At 40.7% G+C, this 22,608-nt stretch overlaps 2 protein-coding genes and 1 long non-coding RNA gene across 3 annotated transcripts; 2 read left to right on the top strand and 1 right to left on the bottom strand.

Moving 5' to 3' along the window:
• Positions 1–2,749: 2,749 nt before the first annotated feature.
• Positions 2,750–5,345, top strand: bnip3la (BCL2 interacting protein 3 like a). Its single transcript, XM_026186265.2, has 6 exons — positions 2,750–2,886; positions 3,964–4,234; positions 4,328–4,409; positions 4,495–4,601; positions 4,710–4,859; positions 5,158–5,345. Exons 1-6 carry the CDS (start codon positions 2,835–2,837, stop codon positions 5,204–5,206), a joined length of 711 nt encoding a protein of 236 aa, XP_026042050.1. The 5' UTR covers positions 2,750–2,834; the 3' UTR covers positions 5,207–5,345.
• Positions 5,346–7,916: 2,571 nt separating this feature from the next.
• On the top strand, positions 7,917–17,011 carry dpysl2a (dihydropyrimidinase like 2a). The gene is made up of 15 exons (XM_026186515.2): positions 7,917–8,009; positions 8,108–8,272; positions 10,698–10,786; positions 10,874–11,058; positions 11,230–11,394; positions 11,688–11,749; positions 11,884–11,964; positions 12,046–12,114; positions 12,206–12,326; positions 12,421–12,577; positions 12,838–12,979; positions 13,107–13,277; positions 16,087–16,266; positions 16,353–16,539; positions 16,623–17,011. The coding sequence occupies exons 2-15, from the start codon at positions 8,231–8,233 to the stop codon at positions 16,712–16,714; spliced, it is 1,743 nt and encodes a 580-aa protein (XP_026042300.1). The 5' UTR covers positions 7,917–8,009; positions 8,108–8,230; the 3' UTR covers positions 16,715–17,011.
• LOC113033122 (uncharacterized) lies at positions 12,186–20,656 on the bottom strand. The gene is made up of 3 exons (XR_003274002.2): positions 20,519–20,656; positions 20,060–20,120; positions 12,186–12,314 (listed from the first exon to the last, which is right to left on the bottom strand). It is a non-coding gene; the product is annotated as an uncharacterized LOC113033122 (long non-coding RNA).
• Between the last annotated feature and the right edge of the window lie 1,952 nt (positions 20,657–22,608).

Here is a 22,608-nt window from a genome sequence, read left to right as displayed (position 1 = left end):
CGCTAGAATGACAACAAAATAACCACCCATGTCCATACGGTGGTGTTAAACTACTGTTTTGTGTGTGTGTGTGTGTGTGTGTGTGTGTGTGTGTGTGTGTGTCTCACTCAGGGCTCTGGGTAATGTCTACTAGTGCTGAGGTATTTCACTAATCTTTCTTTTTCCCCTCACACTGTGTGAGGGTCATTTGTGTCATACAGCTCCAGTCACTTGAATAAACCTTCATAATGTGCCCATTCCCAAGTCAAGGATCCCATAAATTAACACATAATTACAGTAGCTATTTTTCATAACTGTGGTTTAAATCATGATGATATTCAAAGGAACCCTATTGCCTTTCTTAGAGCATTAAGAATAAATGAGATAATCAAGTCATGTTTCTTGAAATTTATGATGTGCCAGACAGGTGACTGCTCAGGGGAATTTACCGCTGCTCTTGATCAAAACGTACCTTCAAGAAAGCAGCTTTTCAGGACTCAAGACAAAAACTGCCTTATTTAAAGGTAGCTCATAACTTTTTCTTTTTTTAAAAACTAAAATCAAACATATGTAATGGATTTTGAACAACACCCTGGGAAACCAAACCTTCCCTACTTGTTGTCTGGAGTTGTAAGGTTTTCTCAGTTGCAGCAGTGTATTATACATGTCTGATATATTACAGGAGTTAAAACAAATTGCACTTTTACCTTTGTGAATTTCATTAATTTGTATGTTCTGTTTCTTTAAAATGGCCTCTTGAATAAAGATTGTAAGAGTTTGGTGATCTATGGGGTGGGGGGGCTACAAAGGGTTCAGTGTACAGCTATGTCCTTGTCACATGGAATAAAGTACAATTTAGATGAAAAATAATAAAGAATTTTCAACCTGAATTCTGAATGTAATGACTGTTGTTTTTTGTTGTCGTTTTTTTTTTATTTTGGATTAGACACTGAGGGCATTTCAGGATTCTGTAAGGCTTTTAAATGCTAAACTAAGCTTTGCATGTTGTCTTAAAAAAGACTACACCTTTCCTCTTATTTTAAATAAATTATCTTTTTAATAATAATTTTTTTAAAAAGCTTTTAAGAACAAAGCTGTTACTTCAAAAAACATTTTTCAATTGGAAAGATGTGAGATGAATGTCTGCATACCTGATCTAAGGATTACACACCTCTGATGAGTTGCTATCGTATTATATATTATTTTCTCTATTGGTGTGAAGTTTAATGAAAACAGCATGAAACTGCTTTCTCTACCTCAGCGATGTCAAACTCCTTTTACATCATGGGCAACGTATACTCCACTTTACACTGACACAAAGGGAAGTTTCAAAGAACTCTAGCTACACATTTAATCCCCCAAATATCTTAATATAAGAAAAAGGCAGGTAATTTTAGCACATCCCACTTTTTCTGCAAGGTAGTATATAATAGAATTACTGTCCCGTAATTATAAACCAAAGAAAAAAGACTGAAAATGCATTTTTTTTTAAAAAACAAACCCAAACATCTATATTAGTAATTACCTTTGTGTGTTATGAATGGCCATGGGTCTTTACAAATAGAAAAAGCTGTAAAACTTAAATGTGAATACAGTTAATATTTGTTCTCCTTGTTCCAAGGCCGCCCAGCGGGCGAATTAGTCTTTACCGGGCCTTATGTTTGAAAAGTATATAAAAACACGCCAATCCCAATCCTCAATGTGTCCTATAGATTCATCCCTTTCTAATTAATACCAGACCTATTTTCTGCCCACATTAATATTCCAGACATGTAACCCAGCAGTTATTTGAAGGTTTACCAGTGGTCAGGGGCAGATCTACTGTGGTGGCATGTGCCACCCTAAAATAAACTCTTGCCACCCCTACTGCCACCCTAATTTTGCATATGGCAGTGATGTTTATTAAAATAAGCTAGCATTAAGACTTTAAGCCTAGCCGCATTTAACCTTGAATATAAATTCTAAACCTAAATATACTGCATAATATTACATCAAAACATGTAATAGCATCAATAGCTTTGTTTCTTGTTTTCAGTAGGAACAGACAGTGCAGATTTCTGACATTTTGTGTAAATTTAGTCATGTAAAATGTTATTATTTCTAATGAAAAGAGTGAATCTTAAGTTAGACTTGTATTTCAAATTCATGTTGTGTAGCTTTCTGGATTTTATATTTATTGGGCTACATGCTTATTTGTCATATATGCCACACAGTGCATAAAATGTAACTGAAATGTTTAATTATTTGACCAATAAGAAAGTTAGAGACTTTAATTACTGGATTTGATGTATTTTAACGATATTTTGTACATATTATAGAGGCACCCAAACCCGCATATGCCATATGTGCATATGTGTAAAGAAATTGCTATTTCCATGCCACCCTGTAATTGGAGGCGACAGGACCAGCCTTATCAATGTTGTTAGTCTCATCTCAAACCTTCTAATGACTCAAGTGGCCAACACAGAACAAAACAAAACAAAAACGAAAAAACACCCCAAAAACCAACACAGTGCTTTATGATTTTACATCGGTTATAAATACACCGGATGCTATCAGAGAACTGATTTCTGTGTATACAGTGGGACTTCATTTTAGTAGAAATATTTTTTTACTTTCCCTCACGCCCAAAAAAGGAAAAAAGAAACATCTCTATTTTCTTAAATCTTGCAATTGTGTACATTATTCAAATCAGCTTTTAAATAACGTAACCAAAAGGTGGGGGAAAAAGTAAAACGCCATCTCTGATCTAGAGCCAGCCTTTGTTGTCTGTTTGGACTCTGGACAGATCTAGCGCCTGCGCACTTGGAAGTTTGTCTGCGTGTCATGTTGAATGCTAAAACAGGATAGTCAACATGTCCACCGCGACGGCTCAACAAAACAATAACGAAGAGCCCGGGCTTCAGGGTACGTACCGTCCTCGGGTTTTCCCGGCTCCACGTTGTAGTCGTTACTTTACATGTTCGTAATGGACGCTTGTGTGTGTGAAAAATACCGCTACTGCGAAGGTTTTATTGTAAAAGTTATATCGAGGGTGGAATTTCCTCGTCGACTGGGAGGGGCGGGGGTATGTTGTTTGACGTCACCTCAAATGAGCCAATAGCGTCTTAGAAAAGCTTTGATGGACGCGTTACTGGCCAATCATGTACAAAGATTGAAGCTAGGTGGGCTTCACTAGCAACGAAAACAACTTTGAGGCAAAACACTGAATATTTTGGGGGATTTTTGTGACTTCCTTTTTGTTAAATTATTATTTTCCTATAATGGGCCGTATATTTTTGTGTGGGCAAGCTACTTCTTTACTCAAAAGCCCTTTGCACTTTTGATTATACATCAAATCTAACCGAAGGCAGTGGTCGCAATTTTTACCCAACTGCATGCAGGCAAACAGCTAAAAACATTTAAAACAACACTTAAGGTGTGCTCGCACTTCAAGCGACTAAAGCGCCATCACATTAGCTCTCGGGATGTTCTTCGTCATGCGTGGCAGCACCACAGCTGGAACAGCGACATGTCTGGGCAAACTGTCTCACCGTGCGCTCTGTAGTTATGCAAGACCTCGCATGGGAGCAACACTGATGGCAAATGCTTCTGTAAATGTGCAATCTATTATTTTTATGTCCATCCGCGAACCAAACAAATACACCATGCTTTGTTTTCGGGAAAGGGCGTCTCATGCTGTCACGTTGTGCGCTCACACAAACCCGCAGGCTCCGAGAGATTACGCAACACCCTTCCGTCTGCTGATTTAAAAAAAAGAGTGCAGGCTGTTTATGGGGCAGTGGTACAAAGAAATGCGTGCCATCATGGATGCGGTGCACAGGCGGTTCATTTGAATTCGCAGAATCAGCGGTGCAGAAAATGTAGGTCAGCTGTTTCCATTTGAGGGTGTGTCTCTATGTGCTGTGTAATCAGCTGCGAGGTTTGTGCCTTATCACAGCAAGCTTACCTTCCTTGTGTCCTCTTGATCTTTATTTTACAAAGGGTCCTGGGTGGAGCTGGAGCTAAATGGGAATACAGGGGCCCAGGGGAGGCAGACCAACCTGCTAACACCACCTGCTGCAGACCAAATAAACGCAAATACTGGTATGAGTCAAACTCTGCAGACCTTGGAAGTGGTGCCTGAAAGTGATGAGACCCTAATTGGAGGACTAGAGCATGTGCCATCGTCCTCCTCTATCCACAACGGGGACATGGAAAAGATCCTCCTGGATGCACAACACGAATCCAGCCCAAGTAACTCCTCCTGCGATAGGTAGGAAGAAAAGTCATTTTTTGGTCTTCAAGGCCTTATATGTGTGTTTGTTATTGAGAAGTTTTTTTTCTTACTCCAAACATGTTGATTAAGCCCTCACAGGCCACCAAGTCCAGAGCAGGATGAGGGTCAGATTACATTTGATGTGGAAATGTCCAGCCCAAGAGGTAGTCAGGTAAAGCTATGTATTCAGCTCTAAAGTTTAAGACCCTTTAAAGTCTTTTTCATTGATCTAATCGCTTCATCTTTTATATTTGCAGTCAGAGGAAGATTGTGCAGAGAAGGACAGAGAGGAAGACATTTTGATGAACAAAGAAGTAGACTGGGTTGCTGACTGGTCGAGCAGACCTGAAAACATTCCACCAAAGTAACCAGGCTTTCAGAGCTACTTACTGATATGTCAGGAGACTGTCTTTAGCTGTGTTTTTCTTCTTTTCTTTTTTTTAATAACCTGTCATTTAATTTTTCCTATCAGAGAGTTCCACTTTAGGCACCCCCGACGTTCCGTTTCTCTAAGTATGAGAAAGAGTGGAGTCATGAAGAAAGGCGGCATCTTCTCTGCCGAGTTTCTCAAAGTCTTTATCCCTTCCTTACTCATCTCACACATCCTGGCTCTTGGGCTTGGGTAAGTCAAAAGTCACGCATCTCTACCATTGCTGAGCTTTTTGTTACACCAGCTGGAGTTTTCTCAAGTTGCCCTAATTATATGTTTGTCTGCAACAATCATATCTAGAAGTTATAGCCGTTCAAAGAGACAGCTTCCATGTTATGTTTATAAAGTGTATACCTTAATTTTAATCTATCACTTGTTATAAATGAGCATCATCATTTATCTAGTACTGTTGCAAAATATTATTGTTCTTTTCCTTTTTTCCAAACTGACTCAGTTTTGTTCCTTTTTTTTCCTTTTTCCTCTTTCCCAGAGTGTACATTGGGAAGAGAATTGCAACAGCCGCCACCAGCTCCTACTGAGTAGAAAATGAAGCAGTGCCTAGATGTTCTCCCTTCTCCAAGTCACTCAGCCATCCTCGTGTGGTCAAGCTCTCTCTCTGCATCTGTTGTACACCCGCACTTCCCTTCCGATCACCATTAAAAATTATATTGCATCGTAGATGTAGTCGTACACATGATGTAACCGTGGTTGCGCTCCATCAGATTTTGACCGAGGACAACACTGTACACACAGTTGTCACAAATTTGCATATATGCAGTAGGTAACAAAGTCTGTTCCACCTGAAAAGTATTCGTCGTCTGTTCGACTAAAAAATACGAGACAAGAGGATTTCAGATGAAGTTGCTTCAGGGTTTTAGTTTCTTTACTTGCCTTGTTGTTAAGTTACAAGAAATTGGACTGCGTCTGTCCTCTGTTGCCTTCGTAATTAATATCTGCAAGAAACTAATTAATCGGCTCTGGGAACAAAAGGGACTTGAATCGCCTTAACTTATTGAGCTTAACATTAGAGGTGCAGTGAAAGCGTGGTTGTAGTAGGGGGATGGGGTACTGCACTGTGGGATCAGTTTTTAAATTCCACACATTTTTAATAATAGAAGTTATATCTTTTTGACCGCAGAGGGTTTAAAAGCTTTTTTGTTCTGAAGGTTGGAAAGCGTAAACATTTATCTTGTATGTAGCTCCAGAATTTTACAGAAATAGTTGGAATATGCTATAATAGTGGCAACCTAAAGGCTGGAACGCAGTATACCAGGCCATATGCTATTTTTATTTGTTTTGTTGCCTACATATCTTCTTCTTTAACACATAATATAGCATCAGTGGCAAAGTGCCAAATTTGTATGCTTCACCACTGCACATCGGTGATTTATCTTGAGACTTTTTTTTTTTTTTTACATTTTCTTATATGTTTAGGTATTTAAAGATGTAGATGTGAAAAATTAATTTAAGCTGTGATCTGCCCCTTGTAATAGATACTTTCCGACATTGTATAATCTGTTTATACAGTGATACTAATGCGTATTATATCTCATGCATCGTGGCAGTGTAAGTAATGTGTTTTTGCTGTCGTTTAATTGAAGCTTCAATGGCAGAAAGGATCGCCACGGAGGAGGAAGAAGGGGTTTCTAGGGGTTCTCGTTTAAAAGTGTTATCAGATTTTAATCTGGATTTCACTGTACAGTAATTTCATCTAGCGTACAGTGTCTGTGTACCTTTTAAAGAAATTATTTTCTGGAGAAAATGCATGCATTTCTGTATATTGATGCTGATATGCTGACTGGATTATTCTGTCAGTGTCTGTAAATGGATCAGACCATAACAATATGGAAAAATTGGCTATAACTTACAGTATTGGCTGTTGGCTGTGTTGGTTTGGAAGCACTCGTACTAATTCCTAAACTGTGCATGTGAAAACAGATTTATGTACAGTTGATAAGTGTGCAATACTTGGAATTTTTGGAATATAAAGTTTGTACTGTATACAGTGGCTGATGTGAAAAAAAAATACAAAGGAAGTAAATAGAGATCCATAGAATTGAATTCATTTTTCAAGTATAAAAGGCACATATCATCATAATGGGCTTTCTGCACAGCTGAATAGTGAGCAGTGTGTTAAAACTTGAATGGACTTTGTACTGAATACAGAGGCTGAAACAAATGCAGCTGCTGTCTTTAGAAGTCATTTACATTTCATCACCATTAAACAAAGCACTCAGCGTAATAAGGATGAAAGTGAATGTGTGTGAATCCAAAATAAAATGTCTGTTGCTTCCTCATTTGTTGTTAGTAGTTCATTTAAAGAGGTTTCAGATGATCTTCATGAATGTGGACGTTTTAATTTTTATAAAAGATAGGGTTATAGTTGTGCTTTTTATTAGCATTTCTACTCTTTAGTTCACTGTTAATAACAGCGGTGAAGAAACACACTGTCAGATAGTTTGGAAGATGTCATACAGTATAAGGTCTGTAGATTTACTGTAAAGATGATAATTATTTTAATCCTTCCTGAATTTGTAAGTTTGCTCATTTACATAGAAATGGAAGGAACAAGGTAGTCGTCCAAGACGGTATGGTACATGGCCCCAGTGGCCCTTCAATGAGATGAAGTAATCCTGTACTGTCAGCAGAAACACAGCCCCAAACCATAATGTTCCCACCCCTGTACTTGACTGTGGGGTTGGTGTTCATTGGATCATACTCTGCTTCCTCAACCATGCCAAAATGCTGAATTTTGGTTTCATCTGACCACAGCGCTTTCTCCCAAATTTTCGCTGACAAACTGGAGAACTTCAGACGAGTCTGTACATGAGCCATGGGACATAAGGAGGGGGACATAAAAATGAGATACTCTTCATATTTGTTGCAAGTAAACAAACTTACAAACATAGCAAGGGATCAAATAATTATTTCCCCCACTGTAGCTCTACTGGTTATAGTTATCAAAAGTTTATCCATACAACAATCAATGCATGGTATGTCACAAACTGTAAATCCAGTGCCAAAATGCTGTTGTGAGAAGAGTAGCCTTTCATATGAGCAGTTGTATAAACTGTTCAACTTCTAGATCAGGAGATTAATCTTTTTGTTAAAGTACTCCTTTTATCCCCTGACGTGTCCGTCTGATCTAACAGGTTGTGCAAAACATATTTCGCCTCCAAACTGCATGTATCACATCAGGACAGAAACATGGAGCTAAAGCAGAGCAGGGCGGGGCAGTGCGCATGCGCCGTTCCTCATTGTGGCCCTCCTCTCCTTCGAGCTCGTCTGGGTTTCAGGGACCCGTTATAGGAGTGAATCAAGGTCTACGAGTGCGAGACAGAGGTACAACTTGTCGTTTTAGGCTGCTGTTTTTAGGCCGCACGCTGCGAACTTGACTTCATATATAGAGACATTTTCAGACAGAGGCATTGTTCTCTCAGGGCGTCGACTGGCCAACAAGCGGAGCATCCATTCATCCTTTCATTGGCAGCTGAGGTTTTCCAGTCTCGCTAGCTAGCGTTAGCCAAGAGGCAGGGGGAACCCGTGTCGGAGAGAGCTTCAAAATGTCGGGGTACCAAGGAAAGAAGAACATCCCACGAATTACAGTGAGTTTTGTTTCATTTTATCATATCTGTCCTGCAGTGGAGGTGTATAAAGGGTGTATAAAGGGTACGGTGAGCTTCACAGTTTAGACCAAAAGCTAGCCAGCGCTTATCCATCCATTTACACTGACGCTGTCAACAGCAGCAGCAGCAGCAGCCCAGCTCCACATACCGACAGCCTGGGATGGTAACCAGCTAGTGTGCAAGCCTTTTAACAATTCCTCATTTGAAATCTGGGTCTTACAATTTTTTCTCTGTAATGAATACTCAGATCAGGTCATTTAGCTGCCATTATTAGCCCTTATTCTCTCAGAGCATCCTCAGCCTGAAGGGTGTAGTTAACAGGTTTAGACACAGATTCCCTCACTGTGTCGTTTTTCATCTTCCACCTTCTATCCTCCAGCATCCACCATGCCTGCCCTCTTCAGTGGACTATGTGTTTTTTTGTTGTCTTTCTTTCTTGTTTATGGATTAAAAAAAATCCTGATTCATATTCAGTCAAATATTGCTACAGATCCTGATTTGCTAATATACATTAATTTTGCTTTGATTTATGGTGCAGCTCTTCACCCAGACCACACATAATCATTAGGGGGAATGCAGCAGGCTTGCTGTGATAGTTAAAAGAAGTAAAACCTCACTCGCAAAGTAGGTCATTGCACAGCTCCCATCCAAACCCTATGCTTTCATCATGCAGCAAGAGGGCTGATTCTGCAGCATATAGACTCAGCAGCTTTATGTTTGATCACTTAATCACATCAAAATCTTTTATGTACTGGCTGTGTTTCATACAGATGGTTGTCAGGTCCTTCGCAGGTCGATCCAGGGTCATAAACACACGAGTCTGACATCCCAGACACGCCATGCAGACAGCAGCAACTCTACAGCCAGCCTTTCCCAGGCTTTCACACTCAGTACAACACCACCTATTAGTCTGGAGTGAATGAACTAGATAGTTTCACTCTGCAAAGCTTTAAACAAAATGCCAAGGTTAGTCTGAAAAGCACTAGCTGAATTTGTTCAAAGCACACTAAAGCAGGAATAATAGCAGTCCTTTGAAGAATGTGCCTTAAGAGTTTCACAGCAACTTAACCTCTGCTAGCACCATATTGAGGTGCAGTTGTTTGTCGCACAGCTTGATTTTGATTGAGGCTGTGTGTTCTTTTATAGAGTTTGGCTCTTGTATAGGTCTTTTTTAATTTTTCTTTGTAATCTCTAACTGTGTCATATCCATCAATATCCAGAATTTGTCTGTTAATAGTTGATTCATGGTTATTACACAGTAATATTAAAAGAGACATGCCAACGGCTTTTGTCTTTAATTAAAAAACAAAACACAAAACTAAGATTAGGGTCAAACAAATGCTTTTTATTTAAAACAATGACTTAAAGTTATGGTATATCCTCTGATATAGTTTTCCTTTCAGACACACCAAGGTGAAACAGAGTACCCTTTTTGTGCATTTTAAGGATGCGTTGCCAGGAGGGAAGTTCCTTAGCGCCATCTGTTGGACAAACTATGCAAACAAATAATTGAAGGGTGTTTCTTTCATCTTCTCTTTGCTTTTTAACTTTAACATATCCGTGATTCTAAATGCTGAAACGATGGATCAGCAAATAGCTAATATTTCCGATAGTTTTGATTCTGGCTACCCAATATATTTGTGTGGTAATTGTCTGATAATTGATGCATAAAAGATGAAGATGTTGCTTTTTCTTATTTTGGAGTTTATGGTAATGATCAGCATCTGATATATGATTTAGATGTTGGCACATTCATTTTGGAAGTTGAGGACTACATTTGATATTGTATGTGTATACCGCAAGCTCAGTACACTAGCTGCTGACCACTCGGGCACAGAAAGGACACAGGTTAAATGACCCACTTATGTCAGCGCAGTGGTTTGTGAGATCATGTCAGCCATGCCCTGTACACTTAATGCTTCCTGCAGTCTGTAAAGCTGGACACACTGAGTGTTTCCTGCTGTGAGTTTTGCTGCAAAACGTTTTTTTATATCTTCGGAGACCCCAGAAAGCCTTTAGGAGAAGTAGGCCAGCCTGTTATGCTTTCCTTTTATCTCATTCAGGTGGAGGTAATTGTGTCACTCAAGAGCCTGCGCTAAGAATCTTTCCCTCTCTTCAAATGATGTGTCTGTTATGCATGAATAAGTCTACTAAATCAATCCTAGTCATCATGTAGACAGGTTGAGGATTGGTATGGATCAAGCCATGCTTTGCATGAGACTTTGAGCAATCTGGGAAATATTCACAGCTTTAGCTTCGGTCACTCTTCTTTTCTAAAACTGTGTTTGTGGGTAAAAGATTTTCTGTTGAGTCATGGATCAAACTGCTGGCTGCTGGAAGTTAAAATAAAATATTTATTGCTTGGTTTAGCTAATGCTGAGAAAATGCTGTCTCATCCTTTCAGAGTGACCGCCTTCTTATCAAAGGGGCGAAGATAGTGAACGATGATCAGTCGTTTTTGGCTGATATCTACATGGAAGATGGAGTCATCAAGTAAGTCCTTCTTTTTCTGCTTTTGCTTTTTGTAACTTCATTCACTTCTTTATGCCTGATTTTTTTCTTTTTGTTTGTCTCATTGAGGCAAATTGGAGACAACCTTATTGTTCCTGGTGGAGTTAAAATCATTGAGGCTCATGGAAGAATGGTGATGCCCGGGGGTATTGACGTGCACACCCGATTCCAGATGCCTGACCGAGGCATGGTGGCTGCGGATGATTTCTACCAGGGTACCAGGGCGGCCCTGGCTGGGGGGACAACCATGATCAGTATGTGACACATCAGACAGACTTGCTCGTGTATTTTCAGCCAGTTTACACATACAGCGATGTTGTTTTGGGGATTATGACATTGCAGATGTGAATGCCATCAAGCGTATGATTTAATTTAACAGTTTGCTTGTGCACATGAAATCAGACCTGCTTGTTTGTATTCTATAGTTGACCATGTGGTGCCGGAGCCTGGCGTCAGCCTGGTTGCTGCCTTCACACAGTGGAGAGAGTGGGCTGACAGCAAGTCTTGCTGTGACTATTCTCTGCATGTGGACATCACAGAGTGGAACAAAGGCAACCAGGAAGAGATGGAGACTTTAGTGAAGGACCATGGTATGTAGTCGGAGTTGTACTCAGCTCATGTCTCCCACCTACGGCTCAAAATCTTAGACTTATCTGACTTTTTACTGGGGTGGTGAAATGTTGCCATTTCCCTGTTGTAAAAAGTGGTTCTCTGACTGCGTAGGAAAGAAAATCAACCTGCAATAACCTAAAATTTTTGCTGTGCAATTTTTTTTTTATCCTTTTGGTTTTTTTACTTCCTCCCTTCGCTTTGGGTTTTTCCCTCTTTTGCTCTCTTTATTCCACCTTTTGGCTGTTTTCTCTCATAAGTTTTCTTCCTTCAGGTGTCAACTCTTTCCTGGTCTATTTGGCTTATAAGGATGTTTTCCAACTTTCTGACTCTCAGGTATGCTTGGCTGCTGGGATCTCTGCTGAGTCGTCTGTCACAGCACATGTTTTGTAGGCTTTTAGATGTCTTTGGTATAAATGACCCCCACCCCCCCCCAATGAGCTTGACCACTTTTCTCCATGTTCTTGTAGATCTACGAGGTGTTCAGTGTCATCAGAGATCTCGGAGCCATCGCCCAGGTTCATGCTGAGAATGGAGACATCATTGCAGAGGTAACGTAGCCCCTTATAAAGTCAGTGATGTCAAACCAGATACTTCAGTATTTGATAATAATGTTTTTGTGGATGTTTTAGGAGCAGAGACGTATTCTAGAGCTGGGGATCACAGGACCTGAAGGTCACGTGCTCAGCCGCCCCGAGGAGGTAAGACTGATGATGTCTAAGAGTGACAAGCGACAGCCTGGATATAGTGTGGAACAGAAGAATCACCTGTGTCTCACCTCATTATCCGCAGGTAGAGGCCGAGGCGGTCAATCGTGCTGTCACCATCGCCAATCAGACCAACTGTCCCCTCTACATCACCAAGGTGATGAGCAAGAGTGCTGCTGATGTCATTGCTCTGGCTAGAAAAAGGGGTAAGAAGAGAAACTTATAAAAATACTTTCTCTTTTTTTACTCTGCTTGTATTCCTGACACGTAGCGTTGACATCATCCTGTCTGCTCCTGCAGGTGCTGTGGTTTACGGAGAGCCCATCTCTGCCAGCTTGGGCACAGATGGTACTCATTACTGGAGTAAGAACTGGGCCAAGGCAGCAGCCTTTGTCACTTCTCCACCACTTAGTCCTGATCCAACCACCCCCGACTACCTCAACTCCCTGCTGTCATGGTAGGTGCTTTAAACTAGGACATAAACAGCTGTAACGCAGTGATTTGACAGATGTTACAGCTGTGTGCTGCATTTGAATTTTCAGCTGTATCTGTAATCACATTTATTATCGAACACCTGATGACAGCAGATAATCATAACATTTCCATGAGCAGCCTTAATAAAAATGTTACATTTCAAACATTTTCGGATGAATTAATCTAAAATGGCACATTACACATCACACACATGAAGGATATCTCGCTTTGTTTCTTATGTAGCGGGGACTTGCAGGTGACCGGAAGTGCTCACTGTACTTTCCAAACTTCTCAGCGTGCGGTAGGCAAAGATAACTTCTCCCTCATCCCAGAGGGAACCAACGGCACCGAGGAGAGGATGTCCCTAATCTGGGACAAATGTGTGGTGAGCTTAATGTGACCCACTTTTCACGCATTCCAGAAAATTTGGAACATAAAGCAAAATCCCCGGCAAACCTCGCCGCATGTTTACACTCACTGAAATTAAGCGATCTGTTGTCGTGTCACTAAAGGTGACCGGAAAGATGGATGAAAACCAGTTTGTGGCAGTGACCAGCACTAACGCGGCCAAGATCTTCAACCTGTACCCCCGCAAAGGCCGCATCGCCGTGGGGTCCGATGCCGACCTTGTGTTGTGGGACCCAGACGTCACTAAGATCATCTCAGCTAAGAGCCACAACCTGGTCAGATATTTACATAGCTTGTTACGACTCTTGATTCCCAATATATTTAGTCATTTGTGTGTCTTATACATAATGTGACCTAATTCTTAAGCTCAAATGCTCTTTGCATGCTGAGCCTGGTCTGTGTTAGAGGTGAGTGAGGTACTAATATGGTATTAACAGGCAGGAGTGACAAAAGATAGAGAATAACAAGGAATCTGAGTGAAAAATAAGCTTCAAATATATCCTCTGTTTTATTATGCAAATTTTAAATTTAAAAAATGACTTGTTGCACTGTTCACTATACTAAATGGCATCTTGTTAACTGTTTACCCCTTGAAGCCAACTTGACTTAAAGCTCTCAGCTGAGGGGTTTCTGTCATATTTCAGTTGTGCTTATAGACTGGGTGTACATCAGAAGTAACTCTTGGAAAAACCCGGAAACCACATTTTTATTGATATATACTAAAACTGTGGCAAGGACTCCAGACCATCACAGACTACAGGACCACCAAACCCTCCCCCGCATCCTCTGATGTCTCCTTCCTCAACGAGCTCAACAACTTTTATGCTCGTTTTGAGCGAGGGAACCCCACAACCACAACCAAAGCAGACGTGACGCCAGACCACCAACCTATGACTCTCTCCCCCACCGATGTAGGAGCGGTGCTGAGCAGGATCAATGTCCACAAGGCTGCAGGTCCCGATGGCATCCCCGGGCGTGTTCTCAGAGCGTGTTCTGAGGAGCTTGCAGGAGTGCTGACAGACATATTCAACCTGTCCTTGGCCCACGCTGTGGTACCGGCCTGCTTCAAATCCACCTCCATCGTCCCGATACCCAAAAACTCCAACCCATCTTGCCTCAATGACTACCGCCCAGTAGCACTCACCCCCATCATCACTAAGTGCTTAGAGCAGCTGGTCCTAGCACACTTCAAATCCTGTCTCCCCCCCACCCTGGACCCCCACCAATTCGCATACCGCCAGAACAGGAGCACAGAGGATGCAGTCTCCATCGCACTGCACTCTGTCCTCTCACACCTGGACAACAACAACACCTACGCCAGAATGCTGTTTATAGACTTCAGTTCAGCGTTCAATACAATCCACCCCTCACAACTCATCAGGAAACTGACAGACCTGGGTATCAGTTCCCTCATCTGCAAATGGTTACTGGACTTCCTGACCAACCGCCCCCAACATGTCCGGCTGGATAACCGCTGCTCATCTACCATCACAATGAACACCGGTGTACCACAAGGCTGTGTGATGAGCCCTTTCCTCTACTCCCTCTTCACCCACGACTGCAGACCTGCTGATGGTTCCAACACCATCATTAAGTTTGCAGATGACACCACGGTGATTGGCCTCATCAGTGACAACGAGGAGGCCGCCTACAGGGAGGAGGTGGATCGTCTGGCTGAGTGGTGCGACACAAACAACCTGCTGCTTAACACCGAGAAGACCAAGGAGCTCATCGTGGACTACAGGAGGAATGCTGACCCACATCCACCCATCCACATTAAGGGGACGGCTGTGGAGCGTGTGAGCAGCTTCAAGTTCCTGGGAGTCCACATCTCCGAGGATCTCACCTGGACGACCAACTGCTCCAAGCTGGTCAAGAAGGCTCACCAGCGCCTCTTCTTCTTGAGGACTCTGAGGAAGAACCACCTGTCCTCAGACATCCTGGTGAACTTCTATCGCTGCACCATCGAGAGCATCCTGACCAACTGTATAACAGTCTGGTACGGGAACTGCTCTGCCTCGGACCGGAAGGCGTTGCAGAGGGTCGTGAAAACTGCCCAGCGCATCGCCGGAGCACCACTTCCTGCCATAAAAGACATCTACAGGAAGCGGTGTCTGAAAAGGGCTGGGAAAATCATCAAAGACCCCAGTCACCCATCACATGGACTCTTCACCCTCCTGCCCTCTGGGAGGCGCTACAGGAGCCTCCGGACTAAGACCACCAGGTACCGGAACAGCTTCTTCCCCACAGCTGTCAGACTCCTGAACTCTGCCTCCTGACATCTGACCCACGTTAAACTCATGGACTGAACATACACACACACACACAATGGACAACTGTACCCTCAAACACACAATAATAACATGGAGTGAACCACCACTCACAACCACTAGCACTTTATATAGCCTCTGTAGAAATTATCCACACCCTCACTTACCTTAACTGCACTACTGTATAGCTCTGTGTAAACAATCATTCTGTACATACGATAATTTTTAACCCTACAACTGTTTACAACTTGCATAGTTCCCATTTCTGTATAGCTGTATATCTCAGATTCCTGTAAAGTTATTTATTTCATATTCTGTATAGTTTTTCATATTTATATCCTGTTCATATCCTGTACATAGCTTGTACTCACTACAGCCTGTACATACTTATAGTTATAGAATATTCACAACATACTTCATACCGTGTACATTATAACATAATAGACCCATTTCTGTAATATACTTACATATCTATATTATTGCTAATATATATTGTAATATATCTATATCACTAAAGCACTTCTGGATGGATGCAAACTGCATTTCGTTGCCCTGTACCTGTGCATGTGCAATGACAATAAAGTTGAATTCTATTCTATTCTATTCTAACTCATCATTAAGGTACAGAGGAGGTCGTCAAATGGTCGCCTTTTTGAGGGAAAGGATTAAAGCAGGCAAAAAAAAAAAAATCGATATGATGCAATATAAGATATCAGGGAAATTTACTTTTGCTTCTGTACCTCAGATATTTATTTAGGACTTTTAAGAGATTTCTGCTAATCTTGTAAAACCATAAAACTTCTTCGTGTTCCAGGCTGTGGAGTACAACATCTTCGAGGGGACAGAAGTGCGTGGAGGTCCTCTGGTGGTGATCAGCCAGGGCAAGATTGTGTTGGAGGAGGGCAGCCTTCACACCACGGAGGGCTGTGGGCGCTACATCGGCCGTAAACCCTTCCCGGACCACGTTTACAAGAGGATAAAAGCTCGCAGCAGGGTGAGTCCTGTGCGTGTATCTAAGGAGCAGCCACAGCTGCGGAGACCTCATTCTTATAATACGAATGACCGTGTTATTATGTTTAGCTCACAGAGCTGCGAGGAGTCCCGAGGGGTCTGTACGACGGGCCAGTTTGTGAGGTGACTGTGACTCCCAAGGTGATGTCCACAGTTTCCTCGGTGAAGACTTCCCCTGCCAAGCAGCAGCAGCAACAACAGCAGTTTACTCACCAGCCTGTGCGCAACCTTCACCAGTCTGGCTTCAGTCTGTCTGGTGAGTCAGAACACCTGCCAGTTTGCCTTTTTTCACAGCTGGCCATTTAGATTGTCTAATATTTTATTCGAAAATATTTTTAGGCGCCCAAATTGATGACAACGTTCCTCGTCGCACCACTCAACGCATCGTGGCTCCTCCCGGTGGAAAAGCTAACATCACCAGCCTCGGCTAAGCACTTTTTCTCCACATAGCCAGGGAGGGGGGTCGCGGGGCCACACGGGACCAGAGGCTGCTCTTACAAATGTCACATCACGTCCCTTTGCTGATCACCTCCGACTCCCCTATGCAGCCCACACCATTTATTAATATTCACACATACCACCACGTCACCTCATGCAAAGAAAAAAGAAAGCACTATTCCATTTCGCTTCACCGTCTCGAGATAGTTAAATACCGAGGAAGGATCAAGTGAATTGAAGCAGCTCTTTTTTTAATGCTGTTTTCACGGCCAGTTTGATTATTGATGAAATTAATTTGTTTACATTTTTTTGTATATTTTCAGCTGCATGTGATTGTTTATTTGCCCTCTTGGCTCAATAAGCTGACCCAAAAGTCACCCCAAGGAATATTTTAGCAACAGGAACCTTTGGCGGTTGTTCTTCTTGCGCTGTTCGTTTTCCACGTATTAGAATGTTTTGGTGGTTCTCAGACATCAGCCATCTTTAGCTGAAAGCAGAGCCTCTGTTGCCACCGTTAACAATGCTGTTTCTACTGTTATGAGACTGTTTGTTCAGAAATGAGAAATTAGATAGTAGAATATTGTTTTTCAATAACACCTCAAGTCTGCAGTATTTGAATTTATGCTTGGTTTTAAGTTTAAGCCATGTATTGAGCTGAGCAATTCACCTATGTCTTCCTTTAGTGATATAGTTGCACTCTGTTTCCATTTTTTAAAAAAATATTGTCTTTTTGATGTTTTATGTTTTAACATTTTTAAGTCATTTTGGAAAACGCTGACTGCACTGAAAGGAAAAGAAAAGGGTATTTTTAGGGTTAAACCACTCATTTAGCTTCACCCCGGGGGAGAAATTGCTAGTGTTCTGCCTGAGAAACACACTCTTCCCTCATTTCTTCCTCGCGTTTTTTCCCCTCATGTTGGTTGATAGGTTGTCTGGGCGAAAAGCTTCCAATAATAGCAACACTGGATGTGGTTAAGGATATAGTCAGTCGAAGAAGCTCGATTGGAAGGTTTGCCCACAACCTCTCTGCACCTGGTGCTATAAATATATATATAAAAATATATATGACCATTGCTGTATATGTGCAGATGATGTCACAGCAGTCGTGTAAGCTTTGTAATAACAGCAGCCGGAGTCGAGTCACCAGTTACCCAGTTTTAACAGAACACGTTTTGCACGTGTAACAATCCAAATGGTTGAAACTGTATGTGAGCTTGCAACTTTTTATTTGTAACAGATTTGTCTGTATGTTTTAGGATATGTGTTGAAATACTTGCCTGCCTGTTCTGTAAAGATATTGATAGCACACTGTATCTATGAAGGCTCTTTAAAGATGTGAAACGATGAGTTGTTTTTTGAGACCTGATGAAAAAAAGAAATGCTTCTGTATGTACATGAAACCCCCCACACAGTGTGCTGATGATGTGTCCACTGTTCTCGGTGTTAGTGTTGTGAATGAATTACCGGGTATATCGTTTTCCTTCCTCTCTATCTATCTGCCTGACGTTGTCAACACCAGATTCACTCAAGCTAGTAACCGTATCGGTCACACAGCGTTGTGCAGCCATACTGTAAACACTGGATTTTTCCCCCCTCCTCATTGCCTTGTCAAAGTGTAGGTTTTGTATGCCAAGCTATAATGTGAAGTGATTTACATTTGGGAAACTTTCTTGATAATGGTCATTGGGTTGTAATGTTGAGCACTGTTGTTTGCCCTTCTCCACCTAGTGTGATACTACTGCTCATGTATGTTTTGTAGGATACCAGAGTTTGGGAGGAAATCATCGATCCTGTCAGCATTTGGTTGTGTTGACTTCAGTGGATTAAAATAATAAAAATAAAACCTGTGGTACTGACTTCTTTCTTTTTTCTAATAAATAAAAGATGTTTTGACACCAGGAAAATACAAAACACACTGTTGTGTAGACCAAGTCCTTGGGACCCTCATGGTTCAAAAAGTGTTTTGATCATAGTTACAGTCTTGGATAATTATCCAAGAATTATTTGAGATTCTTGAGTTCAGACATTTAATTCCACTCTCCCAGTGATTTAAAGAATATGAGCTTTCAATATTCATTCAGATGTTTTCTAGAATGGGGTTAATTTTCTTCTGTCATTAGACAGTTTTTCTTATGTACATTTTCAACATGTTCAGCTAGTTTGTTCTTCTGTGTGAATTTCAGTTCTGCACTTTGGCTGTCAGGTGAATGACTCGGTGTATTTCACATCATTAAACATTGTTTTCCAAAGATTCAGCAATTATAAAAATTCAGCTCAAACCATTCAGCTATTAGCATTTACACTGCATTTTCTACAGGAAATGCATTCTCTAGTGTTATTTACCAGTTTCACTTACTGTTGTTGACATGTTAAGAGTTAAGTTGAAATTCTATTATAAATATTAACATCAGTATGTTATGTTAACAACACTTGTGAAGGTATTTAGAGAACCGTAAGAGACTCTTATAAACATCTGAAAGAAAATCATCTTTAATCATAGATGGAGACTTGTGCAAAAAATATTATTTTTAATTAATTATATTTTTTAATTTGATTTCAGTTTCTCTGTCAGTCAGTTTCTTTCGGTCTGACACAGCAACTGCACAGAATTTTTAATTTTTGGAAGAAGCCTTTTTTTGTCTTCTGTTTGATTTTAAGGTCTTCAGACTCCTCTGTCTCAGCTGTCTCAGACATGGATGCAGTTTCAGCAGAAAGTTCCTCACAGGGAACATTAGGCACTGGCAAACTTTCAGAAAGGAGTTCCTCACTGGGAAGAACATTCAACACTGGCACATTTTCAGAGGGAAGTTTATCAACTGGTGGAACATCGGGCGTTGAAGGACTGTCTGAAGGAGGTTCTTCATTTGGAAGAACATCAAACATTGGAAGACTTGAAGGGGGCTTAAAGATATTGGATACGTGATTCTTTGCTACACCAGCAATCGTCTTGAGCAGCACTGGTGCAAAGTTTGCAATGTTGTTAAGTAGAACTTCCTGGTTCTTGTCTTTAAGAATTTAAACGGAATCGTTCATCATGCTGAGGAGTTTAAGTGTTCTGTAGAATAAGGCTATTTAAATATCTTTTAAACATATTTAAAGCACCACAGAAATATTTCAAGACTTTAGCTGGACTGTTAATTGTATGTCAGATGTGACCCACTGAAATTAAGGAGGTATAGCCTCTGGAAATTTAAGGAGCATCCGGGCTATGTCCCTTATTTTATTAATATTGTTCACTGCCCATACCTGAAACAGAAAACACATTTACAGTGCAGTTTTGTTCAGAGGTTATGTAAAAAAAGAAATCTCCAAATTACTTGTGAGTGTTCTAGACTTACCAGTTTCAGAAGAGGTTTGGCGTCGTCTCCTTCAAAGTCTTTTAATTCAAACTCCCAAAGCCTTCAAAAGAAAACAAAAAAGAGGTTTTCTGTCAGCATTTACGCTTCATCGCAAACAGACTTTCAGGTGTCACAGTAACTTAATCTCCTGTTTTAATTTTTATGTTTTTTCCCGACTATAAAATTACACCATGTGTTTAAAAAAAAAGCATAAATAAAACCTGGCTGCTCGTTTGATCATCGAGGACTCCAGCTGTGTGGCTCAAGTAGTGTTTATCTTTTGGGAAAATCAGGCCGGTGTAATTTAGGTGAATTTCACAACGTCTCACACACTCATCTGTGTTTTCCAGCCGTCTTTGTCATAGTTTAACAGCATAATCAGATATGATGTTATATGGTAATAAAATAGCTCATGCAGTGAATAAGGGGTAACACCCTGATAAGCAATGCTTCACTTACTCTTAGTTAGGGTGTCGTTGATTCGAAAGCTGCACAGCACTTTGTCAACATTTCGGGCGTGAAGGAATCCACTTCCTCTCACCACCACTTGGAAGGACTCTGACAAGGCGAAGAGAAACAGATTATGTCACCTCATCTATAAAATATTATTGAAAATAAATGAAGTTATTTCATCTTCTTTGGTCCAAAGTAATCCCAAGCAGCAGTTTACATACACTCGTGTTGAGCATGAATGTCGTGGCAATTTGGAGCTTTTAATAATTTCTTTCAACAGTTCTTTTTCCAGGGGAAATTAGTTTAAAACAAGAACTGGGTGTGCAAGTTGGATTTTCTCTAATCCACACAGGGTCAAGTGTGGATTCCCCTCAGATGAGAGGAAAATGGCGTTCAGGAAAATCCAACAGTTCCATGAACTAGAAACCACACGACAAAAATTCCCTTCACTGTCCCAGTAAAGGGAATTTCACATCGCTTATTATTATTTAAGATGTAATGAAAACATTGCGTCACTTACCCATTTTCCCTGGGTGATGACATCATAAAAAATGATGTCATCCCCCATTTGTCCAATGCTATTCGGCCTCTCTGCATGTCCAGACTTCTCAACCTGAGTTGTCCCTCTGAGATATTCTGTCTAATCTCGACCATCCTGGTTGCTCTGACTTTGCCTCATGTCTTTTTGTCAGTGTTACCATCTCCAATCCATACATCACTACCATCTTGTAAACCTTTCCTTTCACTCTTTCTGCTATCCTTCTGTCACAAATCTTCTGTAGTGCTCTTTCTCAGCGTGAAGCCATGCTGCTGCTCGCTAATTGTCACATTTTTCCCATATCTCCACAGTACGGCTCATCAGCTTTATCCCTCTGTAGGTACTACAGCTCTGTGGAATCCAATCCACCCACCACAATAATACTAAACACCCCCAACAGTTTATCCATGCCTCAAGTATCCTGTGTTGATCTTGAAATTGTTAATTAATGACTTGCTACACTAAGAATTCTGTACATGTGTTATAATTCATCCAACTACAGCAGCCTGTATTATAACAAAATGTATTTTCATTGTTTTCATTGTCTTACATATTTGTATATATTATACAAATTATATAATATTATATTTTCCTTAAGCCTAGTAAAGACCATTTAATTTAAATACTAATGATTATAGAGCACACTATAGTTATGGGAAAACATTTGCACTGTTGCAAACAAATAGTTGCTTTGCAATTTGACAGAAAAACTGATTAAAGAATAAACTCTGATTAGACTTAGCACTCAAGCTGAGGCCAAAAAACAGTGCGTGCAACGGTTCACCTGTCTCTGCTGCAGGAAATTAGATTATGAGTCACCGCTGGGTTCTGACTGACGCTGTTTCGTTGTGTGGGGAATAATCGATTGAGTATTTCACATGCAAAGATGGCTGCAACTGCCTTCCTTTGCAGACGAACAGCAGGGGTCCCAACTGTGTGAGTGTTAATAAAGACTTCTAATAAAGTCAAACAGCTGGATGCAACAAAAACACCTCAGGGTAACATTTTGTCAAACTAGGATTAGGCTACAGTCACTGGTGAGTCTCATTAAACAGCCTTTCGCAGGCAGGGCTGTGCCAGCACTGGCAAATCAGGCGTCTTTAATTTAATTAATTACATTTAATTAAAAATAATTTTTTAGTTTAGTTGAGTTTTTTTTTATTATCTGGTGTCTATTGTGTCTGATGCTAAGACTAAAATATGCCTTTTGACCCAAACATTAATTCATTATGGACTGGCTTTAATCATTTATTAATATTATTTTTATTTATTTATTTATTTATTTAACTCAGTGTGAGATTTATTTCAGCAGTGTAAGAAGACAAAAGATTGTGACACGGAGAGAGTTGGCAAACCTGCCTTACATTTGGTGTGAAAATAAACACTATCCATCTTCTGTTCATATGAATATTATTAGAATGTGACTTTGAGGGCTCTTTAATAACAGGGGTGAAATTTTCTAGATAATTAATTAATATTAATAACAATGATTTGTAATTAACGTGAATATTTCTCACTCTATTATAATTAAAAATGGTTTTTCCTTCAGCTTGTTTTT

The sequence above is a fragment of the Astatotilapia calliptera genome, chromosome 12 (genome assembly GCF_964374335.1).
Source record: "Astatotilapia calliptera chromosome 12, fAstCal68.1, whole genome shotgun sequence".
Classification (NCBI taxonomy): domain Eukaryota; kingdom Metazoa; phylum Chordata; class Actinopteri; order Cichliformes; family Cichlidae; genus Astatotilapia; species Astatotilapia calliptera.
The sequence above is the reverse complement of the archived record's forward strand: the minus strand, read 5'-3'. Positions and strand labels throughout refer to the sequence as shown.

Excerpts from the sequence above, each read along its gene's own strand:
- bnip3la (XM_026186265.2), top strand. The coding sequence starts at position 2,835 with ATGTCCACCGCGACGGCTCAACAAAACAATAACGAAGAGCCCGGGCTT. Across the intron at positions 2,887-3,963 it reads CGAAGAGCCCGGGCTTCAGG|GGTCCTGGGTGGAGCTGGAG; the intron begins GTACGTACCGTC and ends TATTTTACAAAG. Across the intron at positions 4,860-5,157 it reads ATCCTGGCTCTTGGGCTTGG|AGTGTACATTGGGAAGAGAA; the intron begins GTAAGTCAAAAG and ends CCTCTTTCCCAG.
- dpysl2a (XM_026186515.2), top strand. The coding sequence starts at position 8,231 with ATGTCGGGGTACCAAGGAAAGAAGAACATCCCACGAATTACA. Across the intron at positions 12,980-13,106 it reads TAATCTGGGACAAATGTGTG|GTGACCGGAAAGATGGATGA; the intron begins GTGAGCTTAATG and ends GTGTCACTAAAG. Across the intron at positions 16,267-16,352 it reads GGATAAAAGCTCGCAGCAGG|CTCACAGAGCTGCGAGGAGT; the intron begins GTGAGTCCTGTG and ends TATTATGTTTAG.